The 14,746-nt window shown below is 36.1% G+C and overlaps 2 protein-coding genes across 4 annotated transcripts; both read right to left on the minus strand.

Moving 5' to 3' along the window:
* Positions 1 to 147: 147 nt before the first annotated feature.
* Positions 148 to 13,854, minus strand: LOC120004293 (protease Do-like 2, chloroplastic). 3 transcript variants are annotated; one of them, XM_038853598.1, is made up of 21 exons: positions 13,580 to 13,854; positions 13,254 to 13,358; positions 12,812 to 12,862; positions 12,468 to 12,541; positions 12,234 to 12,297; positions 11,835 to 11,879; positions 5,882 to 5,989; positions 5,149 to 5,226; positions 4,935 to 5,001; positions 4,704 to 4,762; positions 4,502 to 4,601; positions 3,588 to 3,667; positions 2,759 to 2,815; positions 2,418 to 2,521; positions 1,750 to 1,837; positions 1,580 to 1,665; positions 1,456 to 1,480; positions 1,289 to 1,360; positions 1,055 to 1,105; positions 929 to 989; positions 148 to 856 (listed from the first exon to the last, which is right to left on the minus strand). In XM_038853598.1, exons 1-21 carry the CDS (start codon positions 13,763 to 13,765, stop codon positions 609 to 611), a joined length of 1,809 nt encoding a protein of 602 aa, XP_038709526.1. In that variant the 5' UTR covers positions 13,766 to 13,854; the 3' UTR covers positions 148 to 608. The 3 variants fall into 3 exon arrangements, with proteins under 3 accessions (XP_038709526.1, XP_038709525.1, XP_038709527.1); XM_038853597.1 differs by having other exon boundaries at positions 150 to 856; positions 13,254 to 13,406; positions 13,580 to 13,852; XM_038853599.1 differs by lacking the exon at positions 5,882 to 5,989 and having other exon boundaries at positions 150 to 856; positions 13,254 to 13,406; positions 13,580 to 13,852.
* LOC120004292 lies at positions 6,433 to 9,031 on the minus strand. Its single transcript, XM_038853596.1, has 2 exons — positions 8,102 to 9,031; positions 6,433 to 7,994 (listed from the first exon to the last, which is right to left on the minus strand). Exons 1-2 carry the CDS (start codon positions 8,928 to 8,930, stop codon positions 6,685 to 6,687), a joined length of 2,139 nt encoding a protein of 712 aa, XP_038709524.1. The 5' UTR covers positions 8,931 to 9,031; the 3' UTR covers positions 6,433 to 6,684.
* Positions 13,855 to 14,746: the final 892 nt, after the last annotated feature.

Here is a 14,746-nt window from a genome sequence, read left to right on the forward strand (position 1 = left end):
CCCAAAGTCTTCATTCTTGCTCCACCTGGTTAAGTTGTTCGGCTTTATAATGCTGAGGAAAAGGCCCACAAATATAAACGAGCAAAGCTTCTTGCTTGTGTAACAAAAGGCTCCCAAAGGTTAGGCATAGTACACAAGCTACATGACATGAATTAATAAGATAAGCTACGTGAAGCATCCTTGACATTAAAGAAGATTAGAAGGCCTAACAGAAACATAGCTGTCTTTCAACATTTATTCCAAGTTAAAATTGGATACACTTTTATGTCAAGTGAATTGAAAAAAAAAAAAAAGAATCATGAATCGAATTATAAATACTCTCGAGACCTACTGCAGCCATTCCTGCATAAATCATGGCTTTGTTAACGAAAGCGATGGATTTAGAAACTTCTCAGCGTTGAAAGCAGGGTAGCGCGAGCACCACAGTCCCCAGTGCCTCTGCACCACTGAGAGGAATAATAAAAATGAATACATAGCACAGGCTGTTAGCGCAACCATGGTTCCTTTGGAAGGTATGGTGATGCAACTTGCTGGGCAGTTCTATATAAACGGAGCTACCTCAGTGTGGCAAACGTTTTGGAAAATCAGATCTCCCCCATTTTTCGCAACTACGCCCAAAGGAGTCCATCAAACCCAATTTCCATATTTGAAACTGGGCAATCTCCAATATCCTCTTGGTCAATAAATTGATTGTCCTCCAATGAACCCACATAGGGCTCTAACAGATCAGATGATCTCTCTGATGGAATGCCATAGTCTTTAAGAATGTAGGGTGAGGCAGCAACAGCTGCTTCCTTCTCCAAAACAGCAATGAAGTTGTCATCGAATTCGAAAACTAGGTACTTGTCCTCGCATGCTACTCAAGCAGAGACAACCAGGTTAGCTTGTAAAATGAAACAAATAGTAAACACAAAGTTTTACAACTTACAGTCTACAAGGTGTGCCAAGTGATGAATATTTTTAATTCGAGTCCCATTAAACTTCAACACCTGCCGCATTTGTAACTGAATTAGCAGAGGTCGTATCAAAATAGTAAGTGCTATGGGAAACTTGCCTGTTGATTGCTCATATCCTCGTATCCAATGTTTACCTCATTTGCTAAAACCTATTAATGAAAAGGAAAAAAAAAACATAAGCAAACAATTATGACAGACACTTGGATAATGGTTATCATTTCCATAAAAAGCCAGGCCATCATCGTTTTTTCTTCCGCTGTATCAGATTGAAATATGGAAAGAGTCATAACTAAACTTCGGTGGGGGGAAGGGGTGGGAGAGCATGCATATACCTGAGATAAGACCACCATCTGTTCCCCTTTGAACCTTGCCATTGAATACCGTGCCTTTGCCAGTAGTTTCAGCTGGGTGGTGAAAAAACTATCAGATTTTGTCACAAAAAAATTCGTTTAGTACTATAATTGAATGAAGTGTTCCTCCATACTGTTTTACAACTTACCCCTAGAGAATCTTCACACTCCTCACTGTCATGAAAGAGAAAAATAGAAAGCAATTAGCAGCCGCAACCTTGAAGGATGGTATAATTAAAATTGTATATAGCTTGGTACCAGTAAGAAACATACTCTATAAGTGGCTCTGAAAGTGGGGTGAACACCAATCCGGCAGTAATTAGATAAGAAGGCTGACCTCCATCAATGTGATAGGGAACCTTAAAGCAAAAGACAAAAGAACTCAAACAACTACCACTAGAATACAATGTTTATGTACAGGTGAAGAGTTTCCAGTGGCACACCAAAAGCACTTCTGGATTCAAAATTACTTGAACTTCCATAGGTACCCCATTTCTGACAATTCCGAGCTCTGCTGCATCACCAGCAAATCTACATATGTGCAACATTAGATACATATCTGGCATCAATAGAATGATCATAAATGTACCAGAGAGTTACACAATAAACATGGTGAAATAGATTAAAAGATTACATATATCATTGGGTGAAGAGAAAAACAGATCAGAATTAGAAGTCCAGCGAGAATCAAAATAACTTTGCAGGTATGCCTATTGATTTTCCACACATCATCAATGGCCAAAGTTGGCCAAGTTCAGTGAAAAGCATTACAAAATGTCAGCACACGACTGCAAGGATCTCAATAACTCAAAACAGTCATCCTTGCTATCTTTAACTTATTTTGATTATGTTCTAATGTCAGCAATGTCAAAATCTCACACCCATTCCAAAATAAAAATGTCAACATCTGTCATACGTTCAACCTTGGGTATTCTTTCTAATACATGAGAAAAAGCACTGCAGCAAGGAACAAAAGCAAGACAGAATCCCATGTCATGTTGCAGTGAACTTTTAGGTCAAGCTTATCTGGCCGACTCTACATTATGTCATAATTTACCAAGAGGCATTGCATACTTCCATTTAATTTCACAGTCGAGAATTGAGCCCTTACTTTTGACTAATCAGGTAGCGGAAAGCGATGCGCTCATTTGATCGGAAAGGCACTGTTCCTTCACACCCTACAGGAACATCATCAAAGCTTACAATCACGTCCCCCTGGAGAAGCACACCTGTTATGAAAGTTCTTGACATATAGAAGATATAATGATGTTTTATAAGAGTCAAAAAATCTAGAAGACCATAAATCGCCTATTCCATCCTTACTGCTGGCCAACCAGTTGTGTATTTTTCTATATTCAAGTTTTGTTCCTTTTAAGAAATATATATTAGGCTGAATATTAAGAAGAGTTATAATAATGAACCGATGCTTTCTATGCAATTCTAACTAGATACCTCCTTTAACACATTATTTGCATCAGATGTGGGTCCAACTTTCCGCACCAATACACCCTGCATAACAAAGATTTTATGAGGAAAGCCTGAGGATAACAGCAGAACATTTAAGCATTGAGACACCTATCAAGTTCAACTAAAGAGATTAGTAAGAGAAGAACTATGAAAATCGCATCAGACGCATCAAGTAACAGACAGATATTTATCAAAAAAACAAAAAAAGTTAGACAAATTGAATGCTTTGAAGCATCTACAATTATGATCTAGAAATGAGTTTTATCCTTCTATAATTTTCCATGTTTACGTATGCTTTGGAATTCCTTTTTCCCTATAACTGGACAATCTTTTAACAGTTCCAATATAATGTTCAATATTAACTTCATAACTTGCAATTTATAAAGTACAATTAGATAGAATAGTTCGTCACCTAGAAATGAAACCCAGAATGAATGCATCAAACTTAAATTTTGGTTTTCAATCAAATTCTGAATTGAACATTTATTTGATTGGACCATCATGCATACCTTTTCACAGCGCATTCTTTTATTCCCTTATATTTTCAACATTCTAGTCACAGAGATTCAACCTCTACTATTGCCTCTACATCCTCTCCAATTTCCGACACCCCGTTTAAACATATTGTTCAAATGTTCTCCATATCCAACCCTTCACTTCTTTTTTTTACCCTTCTTCATTTATTGCCAAATCCCATGCGACCATCCACCATATTTCATCTCACATCATTGTCATTTAAACAGTACTGATTTACTGGTGTTCTGTTCAATCGAGACAGTTAGGATTTAACATTAACTAGATGAAGCATATACACCTCATTAGATGGTACTTTTAAGCATGCACGGATTGCTGGATTCTCCAACTTCTGCAACAACACACCCAGCGAAGGAAAACCTGAAATTTAATAGTGAAATGTTTCTATAGTCATTCTGCAGCCACAATATTGTTGTCACAAGGAAATGCAAATATTGAATACAAAAAATTGCATCTCCAGAAAGCAACAATAAGTGCAGATGTTACCAAGTGATCTAAAAACAGTACTGGAGTGGAGTGCACTAACAGAGAAATCAGGTGGTCCAAAAAAAATTTTTATTGTCCATGAATTTCTCATTATCTCTTCAATATTTTTTTTTTAACAAGTGCAAGCTAAAAAGCTAGATAGATATGATAACAACTGACAACCCCAGACAAACTATATGTGAAAAACAATGAATGAATTATCATAAGACCGCTAAGAAAACAGTTCAGTTATAAGTAGTATGTGACTACTAAAATGACTCTAGTTTTGCGACAATAATATGAGTATCGAATTTACGATCTAAGACATGGAATCAATATATTCGAGAAGGGTCATACTCCCTTTGCCAAATGCAGAGGGTAGTTTGGTGCTACCAATAATAACACCTATAAACAGATCATTCGGCTATGACTCGTCAACAGCTGCATTGCAAAGTGGATAAATCCTGTTGTATTACCAATTTACCATGTAAAATATGCACAAAAGAAAATGTGGCAAATAAACCTAGCGAAATTGACCAACTCATTGCCTAAGGTGAATTTATGTAGAAGTTTTCCAATGCTGTTCATGTAGATGAGATAGTCTATAATCATATCAAATTGTACATATTAAATTCTAATGCCATTGGAACACAAAGTTGAAACTTAACATACCCAATTCCATCCAATAGCCAATGCAAATATATAAAGATGGCAAGAATAGATTCTCACCAGTGTACTTTCCATTCCTTTCATAGTCATCCAAAAAATGAGACACAACTGTTGTTGGAATCACATACCCAATATTCTCAGCCTCGTCAGATCTGTAAGCCTATAGTAGGTAGACATAACACATAAACAGAGGGAAAATAACTATGGGAGGGGAAAGAGAAGAGAGAGACTATAGAATGACATTTTTTAGCAGAAAATTCACCTGAAATGCCATCCCTATGCACTCCCCCCGGTCATTGAAGGCCGGACCACCACTATTACCTAAAATCTAGCAAGTATAAGCAGTGGCTATCACAAATATATGGTACTAGTCCCTGAATTTTGCATAAATTAAAATATTAAATCTTTTATATCGGAAGCATGATAACTTTTCTGTAGGTTGAGCGGTAAGCAAGAGGAGTTCTAACAAAATTGTAAATTTAATTCTACTGACCAGGATTTATTGCCGCATCAATTTGAATGCCCAACAAATCAGATGACCCATGAGCATACGACGTAACCTGACAGCATAAAATTGGTAACAAATATAGTACAAAATTGTTGTTCATGCCACATAGGCGGAAGATATAGCCAAGTGCGTCAATTTTCATAAAAATAGGATGTCAAAACTGGTAAAACATGATGGACATTGATGGGAAGAATCTAACCTCTATACGTGAAACAACACCTTTTGTCACTGAAATGGTGTCTCCTCCAAGGGGATATCCGACAACAGTTACTGCATCCTGCAAGAAAAGAGTATTAAGCCAATAAGTAAATGAGTAATTTTTATCAATTTCATAACTGACAGGCTAAGACTCTTGTTATAATTGTCAGTGCAAAAATAAAGTCGTGATATAATTGTGAAATAAACACAGGCAAAACAATCACGGAACCATTTCAAATTTAATAACTAACGTGAAAGATTCACTTAAATTTAGGACCACAGTTTCGATGTAACATTATTATTTTTTATTTCAGCGCAAATGTGATAACAACAGCGGAAAAAACTGTCATTTGGATCAAGTGCGCAGCTCTAACTTCTAAAACTACATTTATGAAAATGCACATCACAATTTGCACAATCAAACAAAAGATAGATTTATTGTTGTTTAAATTTGGATCGAGTAACTAGCAGCAAGTGCTAATGTTGCATATCAGAATCTAATTACACATTTCGATTAATAGGATCATATATGATGAGAATGGTAATACCCCATATGAAATTATCCACTCACAATTCAAGGCCCTTCAAAAATGCCTTTCACTATTGATTTTAGTCTCTCACAAAACAAAACACCAACTTCTTCAAGGAACTTATCATTCTGTTTACAAAGAAATCCATACACATAAAACATACAAGCAAACACCATTCCTCCATGAGAAAGGGGGTATTAAAACCTGAAGACGCGGCAGATGTCCAAAATGAAGTTGTTTGGCTCCTTTCCAGAATTCCTTACTTTCTACAGAAAGCAAAGCTATATCACAATCAATACCTCTGGCTAAAACCTGCACTACATCATTAAGGGAAAAGTAAGGTGCAACATCATATTGTCGTCCAATGGGGACTATGGAATACGGTCTAACATTAAACATTAGGGTACAAAAATCTTATTAAAGGCCAATGGAAATTATAAAATAAAGTCTTAATTAAACTTGTGTCAAATTAATAAGCAATTATAAATATCTTCCCATTTTTTCAGTGATGGGAAATCAAACCATGTCAGTGGAAATTTTCAAGCATATTGAGTGCCTCACTCAGAAATCGTTACAAGTAAATAAGTACTTGATTTAACACTTAAATCATAAGAAGATTCCCAAGATTTAGTCAGAGATGAAGACGACAGATGCTACGAACAAAATTGTTTGTCCCTGGTCAGCCAAACACAATTATTATAGTCTGTGCCATAGTTACCAGGAACTGGGTACGCTTCGGGTCGTGGTACGGGTACGGGTACGGGGTACGCCACTTGATTGATTTGTGGTACACTGGGGGGTATACTTAATTGGTACGCTAGTTGGGAACGTGGTACGGTTTAAATAGTTGTTCGGATCACCATTAAATATTGAATGAAATATAACTATATAAGTATTGGAATTGAAAAAACAACAAATAATTCAAATAAAAAGAAGAGAGATTACAGCTCACTTAATTACTAACTCTGAACCTCCATGAAACAACTAACAAAGTAAAGCTAATGAAACTACAATGGCTCAGTTGAATCATACACTTTATCTAAGGAAGCCCATTTCATCTCTTCTAATCTCACAGAAGATTCTTCTAAACATGTATTATCTGGATCAACATCCCATTTCTTGTATGGTCCTTCTTTATAATTGTCAGAGAAACGTGACTGAAGACGAATATTGGAATGAATAAAAACCAACTTATCAGCCCTTGTCCCATTCAATCGATTTCTCTTCACATTATGAATGTAGGAATATGTACTCCAATTTCTTTCGGCAGAGGAACTGCTAATTGGTTGAGATAATACTTTTTTTGCCACTTCAGCCAATTCTGGAGTTTCAGACCCATATGTAGACCACCAATCAATAGCATCCATTGTCACTGCATCAAGTTGAGCTGCTGCCATTGCATAAATACCTTTCCTCATGTGAAATGTTGCAAACTGTTCACGCAATAGTTTATTTTCTGCGGCATTTTCAGCTATCTTTTCAAAAGCTTCCATGACACCCATAACAACTTCCTTATCAACATTTGGAGCCCTTCTTGCAATTCCTCCAGGAGCTGGTGTTTCAAGGTAACGTGGATCATAAAATCTTGGAGTAAGTGCAAAACCAAGACAATGCATAGGAATATTCATCTTTTCCCACCTTGCTAACACAATACTCTCTATTTGAGGATAACAACCAGCATGTTTGTTATTCCTCATTTTATCTTTTATTTGTCCAAGCATACTATCCATTCTTTCATAAATCTCCCCCATCTTTGGACCTTCACCATCAGAAAACTTAATCATATAATATATGGGTTTTGTGATACTAATTATGTCTTCAACCTCATCCCAAAAGTCTTCACTACCAATAGTTTCAGCAACTAAAGCACCCATTTTTCTTGCGTGCTCATCTCCTTGTTTCACCCACTCCTTCCATGTTCTAAGCACAATGGTGGTAGCTAGAGCCTCTCTACAATCAACCAGCCTTTTCAACAATATGTAATGCGAGGCAAATCTTGTCTTTGCCACTTTCAACAACTCTAATTTTGATTGACCTCTAAAAATTGACAAGGCATGAGTATGATTGATAAAATACTTAACAATATTTTTTCCCCTTATATAAGTATCCCTCAACCAGTCAAATGTATTAGCAAAATCCTTAAAAACCAAGTTCAGCGTGTGAACAACACAAGGTGACCAGAAAATGTGTTTGTGGATTTTTTCTACCTCTTTTCCCGCAGCTTTGCAATTAGCAGCATTATCAGTGACAACTTGAAGAACATTTGACGGACCCACTTCTTCAATTGCCTTGAGCAGAAATTGAGCAATAGCATTACCTGATACAAGAATAATGAAAGGAATAATGTCAAAAAAATAAGACACAAGAATACTGAGAAAAAAATAAACTGCTAGCTACAAGAGAGTGAAGAGACACTTAAAATACCTGTTTTTTCAATCCCAGAGAAGTCATTGGCATACATGAACATAGCTCCACGGCTGTTTGCTGCAATTATATTAATTAGGGGCTTGTGCTTCACATTAGACCATCCATCTGATACGATTGACACACCTTGATTGTACCAGGTGTCTTTGATTACAACTAGATCCTTCTCAACACTCCTTTTGCACTCATCTAACAGTGTTGTTCTTGCCCTCTCAAATGAAGGAGGCTTGTAACCCTTAGGTCCTCTGTTTATTGCCGTCACCATCTCACAAAAGTGAGGATTTCGTAGCACGTTGAAAGGAATCCCATTGGCGCACAACCCCTTTATAATTTTCAAATCTACCACTTCTCTCTCCATCATGTTGAAAGAATCTTCAATGGACTTGACAGGCAATGGTTTTTGTCTTTTAGTAATGGTAGAATTTTTCAAGGACAAGGACACCCCTGACTTCTCTGCTTCTTGAACTCTCCTTCTCACTCGTTCATATTCATCCCGATTCTTCAGCAAAGCTTGGCAACGTTTGATTTGTGACTTCGAGCCAGGTGGACCACCAAAGAAATGATGGTGAATCCTAGTATATGAACTAGTAAATTGACCCATACAGTGCTTGCATGTCCATGACTTTGAACCACCTGGATTTTTCCCCTTTGCTGCACCACTAATAACTTCATTGAGCAATGGCTTTGATTTTGAATCTGACGTTTCAATTGGATGAGCCTGAGTATGAGATTGTTCAATTTGCTCTTCGCCTGAATCCTCTTGTATGTCAGTTATGTCATCTTGATCCTCATTTGAAACCTCTTCCACTCTTCTTTTTCCAAACACCATAATTCTTAAAAATATGCAGATATGAATGGATCTTTATGGCAGGAATAGAAAAGTAAAGTAAAGTAAGAAGATGAAGTGATGAATTATGGAGATGACGAGTGAAGAAAGGGTGGTTATTAAAAAAATAATGTAATTATAAAACCATATTATATTATCATGTATTTAAAACTTATAATTACAAGATTATTAATGTAATTATAATATTGTAGTTCAACATAATTTTTAAAAATGATAAATACACGTATTTTCCAAATTGTGAATGTAATCATTTTTTTCCTTGAATTACAGTTTATTTTATCCAAAAAAAATAGTAACAAATATTAAAGATTGGATGAAGGATAAGTAACAGTTTTTAAAAATCTTCTGCAATTGTCCAGATAAATTTAAAATCTAACCGATAAACCACTCATATTTTATAACAAATATTAAAATTCGGATGAAAATATTGTACAAAATTATTAATGTGGTAGTTGTATTCTTGTTTAGTAAGTGAGTATTATTGGGATTGTTGGAAATTCAGTATATATAGAATATTAATTGAATGCAATGAGTCTAAAATCTCAATGAATAAACTTTTTAAAAAAAGATTTAAACATTTATATCTATTCTTTCTTCAGATGTCGTTTGAAACTTTTTGATGACATTTGTTATAGAAAATAAATAAATAAATAACGAATTTAAATATCAATTGGCTATATCCATCTCATATTTATTAGCCGCATCTATCTATCTCTTCCCAACATATCTTAAGGGAAGCACTATCCCAACTCCCTACTTTCAACCCCCTACCTTCTCTAGACTTACCTCCTAGTTTCAATCAATCAATCCATCAAAAGGTACTACAACACTACTTTAATGACTTTTTCCAATCTCATCCGTTGAATGACTTTTCAATGGTTTGAAATTGTCCACGTTGCAAAAGCATTACCTTTTACTTATTCGTCATTGCATCGTAAAACTCGCCAGTCCCTTTTCTTGACCGTTCATGTATCCAATCAACCACTCTCTCATGGACTCCAACTCAATAAATACTCAGTGTAAAAATAATAATAATTAAAAAAAGCAAACAAATAATCTTCATCAAAACATTTAAATTAATAAATGTATATATATATATTCTCTGCCCTATATGTGTATATATATATATATAGGTATATATCTATATATGTGTGTGTATGTATGTATATATCTATATATATATATGTATATATGAGATGAGACATGATGAAAAGACATGACATGACATGACAAATAGTGACAACCTAGGGAGAGGGGTTTAAAATAGTGGGGTTTGTTTATCAATTTCCATATCTTAAACACCAACTTTTCGTCTTCCATTGACAATTTCAATCCACCGACACTTTCGTCCAATCCCATCAAGGAGCAAAACAGGATATTGGAATGATTTAAAAAATAAAATAAAAATCTGATATTGAATGATTAATATTAAAACAACTCATTTTTGTAAAGATCACCATATCTTAAACACCAACTTTTCGTCTTCCATTGACAATTTCAATCCACCGACACTTTCGTCCAATCCCATCAAGGAGCACAACAGGATATTGGAATGATTTAAAAAATAAAATAAAAATCTGATATTGAATGATTAATATTAAAACAACTCATTTTTGTAAAGATCACCATATCTTAAACACCAACTTTTCGTCTTCCATTGACAATTTCAATCCACCGACACTTTCGTCCAATCCCATCAAGGAGCACAACAGGATATTGGAATGATTTAAAAAATAAAATAAAAATCTGATATTGAATGATTAATATTAAAACAACTCATTTTTGTAAAGATCAAAACGCTTCGTTTTGGAGTGTTTGGTTTAGGGCAAAGTGGCAAACAAACAAATACCTAGCCTTCCCCGTACATCATCTTCTTCTCATCTTTGACAGCGCTGTCTTCTTCTCAACCTTGACAAGCGCTTGAGCAAAACTAAAGAAAAACAGAGACAGTAAAAACCAGAAATCTACTTGAAGCTATCTGTGTTGATTTCGAAGAGGAAGTTTGCTTTCTCCTTGATGCTCAGTCTGAATCTGAGAGGTTATTGGGCATACTCGGGCTAGGTGGGTTTCTCAGTATGCTTGAAATTCGAGCAAAGCCATTAACGACCGACAATCATCCAAAGAGAAATTGCTACACCACTAAACTTCGAGGAAGAGCTGCTTAGTTCAAAAGATAAGTATCACAAATTATTGTATTAAATTTGAAAAATCTCTTTCTCTTCACTGATTTAGGGACGCTCATTTGGGTGTCCCAGATCACGTTCCCGACCGACCCAGGTCGCTACTGTACCCCGTTCCGGGACGTTCGTCCCAGATCGGGGGACGAGGGGGGTATGAACGTTCCTGGTAACTATGGTCTGTGCCCAATTGGTAACTAGCTCCAGACATCCATCAGTCTGTTTACTTTGTTAAATAATGAAGGAAGGGGGTTGATAAATGAGGATAATATAATAGGCGTACAAGATCATGCTTATCCACTAGCTACCAAACTCAGTATCATGGGAGTCACCAAAACATCAATTATAAGTACCATGGGAGTCAATGCAAGATCTAATATCTAAACCATGTTTTCAAATACAAAGAGCTCCCATCAAGAGACTAAATCACTGGAGACCCATTGAAATTTCACAACAAATTCCACTGTGTGGACGAAAATGATACTTGGTTATTAGATTGGCCAGCTAATCGGGCGAAAATCTGCTTCCTATGTCTCCCTTCTACTGCACCGTTGAGTGGTATGAAAAATATTGATATAATACTAGCTTAAGAAGAAGTTTAACCCCATCCAAAATAGATCAAGCAATATAAAATGAAAGCTCAGACAGGATGCTACATTTTGAAGGAACATACTGAAAGCTACAATGCATTCTTCTGAAAAAGCAATACCTTAGCCACATATTTGGTATCATCACCCCTTTTCTTCACTTTAATCTGCAGTCATAAATTAACAATAATGAAAACAATAACGAAAAAATAGAAATTAAATCGCTAGAAATTAACCTAAACAGTATATTGCAAAGCAATTGCTAATGAAACCAAAACTCAAAAGAAGAGTGAAAATGAAATTCAATACATGGTAGTAGGGCTAAGAATTACACTTGCAAATCTACACCTTAGTCACCAATGTTATGCAATCCATCAAGACAGAAAGGCCAATGGGTGCCCATTGCACACTTACATAGTAGAGTCGTTGGACATGAAAGGAAGTAGCCATTCTTCATTGTGGCTTAAACACCAAAAAGCCATATTCGGTATCAATTTAGAATCCAAGACTTAAAGATTTACCTGTGTACTATGTTCAACACAATGTGCGTTTGTCAAAAGTTTTCCATCTCCGATCATAAAAGCACTGCAGGAAGTGGGGAAAAAATCATCATCCAGTATACTAACCGAATGACATGCATGGGTAATGGACACAACAAAGAATGACAATTGAATTCAAACAGGGTAAAGATCGAAAGGAGAGTGTTAATCACATTATTCTAGAAAGCTAACAAGTAAAGATTTTTAATAACTTACCTTCCAGTACTTGTATATTGTCTTTGCTTTTGCCAAGGAAGGGAGTAATCAGGTGCAGTATGCGTACAGTAAAGCTTAAAAGATGTTGGAAAAGGAAAACAAAAAAGTTTGTGTTAATACTTAAGAATAATATGAAGACAAAAGAAAAACAGATAGCTTCTACAAATCTTAATAATATACAGAATCAACTGCACCTTTAACAAGATATATCAGGTATCGTATTGGCTTCTTCAAACAAAAATGAAAATGATCAAGCAACTACAGTAACTATAGCATAAGGTAACCTAAAATAGCAAAATTTTCAAGCACTAACATACAGGCCCAGAAAGCGTGAGGGCGTTTACCTTCACAACAGCATTCAGGAAAGCTGCATCTTGAAGATTTCCCGGTTCCACCTGAAATCAGACACAACCACATTATGACGAAAGAATGACAAAGACTAAAAAGAAAAGGAAACAATGCCTCATACTATAACTGAAGTTGAAAAAAAAAAAAAGGAAACAAGGAAACTATTTTCTTTTGAATGGAATCAGGGAGCTCTTTTCAAATATGTAAACAAACGCAAAAAAGATTTCATAATTAGCAGATTTTTAAATCTCAAGACATGCTAGCGAATTAAGTACACTTCTGCAACATCAACCCTCATACTTCAACAAATTCACTAGGTATTATACATGATTCTGATTTTATTTTCCCAATCAAACCTAGAGGTCAGAGTAATCTCCCACGAAACAGTAAAGTACAGAAACACAAAAATTTCAGTCGAAACGGAACACAAATTCATACCTGCTGCTCTGTTGAGTCAATTTGGAACTCTTTCTTGTCCTTTCTTCGTGAACCAAAAGCTTTAGAGGAAATTGATTGAGCTCGCCCCACCTCTCCTCTACCACTCTTTTCATCGGCATACAACCAACGTTTCTTAGAAACAGATTCTTTCTTCTGTGCTTAATCCAAACATATTCACATCGAAACGACCAAACATATCAACATAAAAGTAAGTTGAAAATTTCGTTTCAACACTAAATCAGTTCTCCGTTTCTGTTCCTTTATCACCTCTCGCATCTTCCACTTCATAGATGTCACTCAACATACAGTGTAGATAAGGAGCTTACCTCTCCATTGATTTCACGAGGAGACGATGAGGAGCCTCCCTCGGAAGCGCTCCTCCTGCGATCGACGGCTCTGGGAGTGACTGAGCGATGAAAGGTGGCGTAACGGCGGTGGGAGGGAAGAGAGAGGCGGCATTTAACGGTTGAAGTGAGCACGGAGAAGCAGCAGTTGGCGACTGCGATGGCCATATCGCAAGGAAGGCAGCTATGTTTTCCTTATCCTTTGCTTATTATTTGGGAAATATAAAATCTTTGATTAGGGTCTCCGATTTGGCGCCCCGCTTTTTTCGACCAATGAGGTGCCTTCTCTACTAAATTTTACACTTAATTAGTATTTAATCCGGTTTCCAGTGATACGACGCCGTTCGGTCGACAATCCAGTTCTAGGTTTAGTGGGCTCACCTACAGGATCCAATGGGCTATGGTTTATTATAAGTTTCCTGAAAACTGTGGCCCACAAAAAATAGCCTATGTGGGCCACACCGGCCGAAGTGTAAGGAAACCAAGTCTTGACCAAAAAAAAAAGTGAGCCCATAGAATTCGGCCCATCATGTGTTAAAAATATGTCCTATATGTGTATTTGTAATGAATGACTATCACACTTTATACATAAGATTGAGGTAAAATGGTGAAGCTAAGTTTTAGCAGGCACGGAGAAGAAAGTTCAAAATAGTCTAGTTGGTTATCTCTCCTTACTTAGAGCCTATAAATGCCAACCTACTGGCTACTGGGATATTTCATTGTTGAATCCAAGCTCCATAGGCTTGTCCCATTTCCACGCAACATGGGCTTCAGTCCAATCTTATTTGTGGCGTTAGCGTGGTGCGGGTTATTCTGATATCTCAATATTTATGCTTACTCAACTGTCCAAAGAATATGTTTGGATAGGTTCCTACCAAAAAAAAGAAGGAAAAAAAAGATGAAGGGTCCGTTTGGTAGACAATTTTGACAGTAACATATATGGTAGCATATATTTTGGTAGCAGATATACTGGACAATAATAGTAGCAGATATGCTGTCTAAATGGTTGATAGTGTTTGGTTCAACTTTTACTGATAACATATATGCTAGGTAATATTATGTGACAAATTACAAGCAGGGGTACTATGTATTTTAGTCGTAAGAAATGTAAATATAAATAACAATTAATATCTAAAATAAAAATAATTA

This window comes from Tripterygium wilfordii, chromosome 8 (assembly GCF_013401445.1).
Source record: "Tripterygium wilfordii isolate XIE 37 chromosome 8, ASM1340144v1, whole genome shotgun sequence".
NCBI lineage: Eukaryota > Viridiplantae > Streptophyta > Magnoliopsida > Celastrales > Celastraceae > Tripterygium > Tripterygium wilfordii.

What these genes read in the sequence shown, in the direction of transcription:
- LOC120004292 (XM_038853596.1), bottom strand. Translation starts at nt 8,930, where the DNA reads ATGGTGTTTGGAAAAAGAAGAGTGGAAGAGGTTTCAAATGAGGATCAA. An exon ending in CTCTGGGATTGAAAAAACAG is followed by an intron (nt 7,995 to 8,101) that starts GTATTTTAAGTG and finishes TTCTTGTATCAG; the next exon opens with GTAATGCTATTGCTCAATTT.
- LOC120004293 (XM_038853597.1), bottom strand. Translation starts at nt 13,765, where the DNA reads ATGGCCATCGCAGTCGCCAACTGCTGCTTCTCCGTGCTCACTTCAACC. An exon ending in GTGTTGAACATAGTACACAG is followed by an intron (nt 11,880 to 12,233) that starts GTAAATCTTTAA and finishes TTATGACTGCAG; the next exon opens with ATTAAAGTGAAGAAAAGGGG. An exon ending in AGATGGTGGTCTTATCTCAG is followed by an intron (nt 1,106 to 1,288) that starts GTATATGCATGC and finishes TTTCATTAATAG; the next exon opens with GTTTTAGCAAATGAGGTAAA.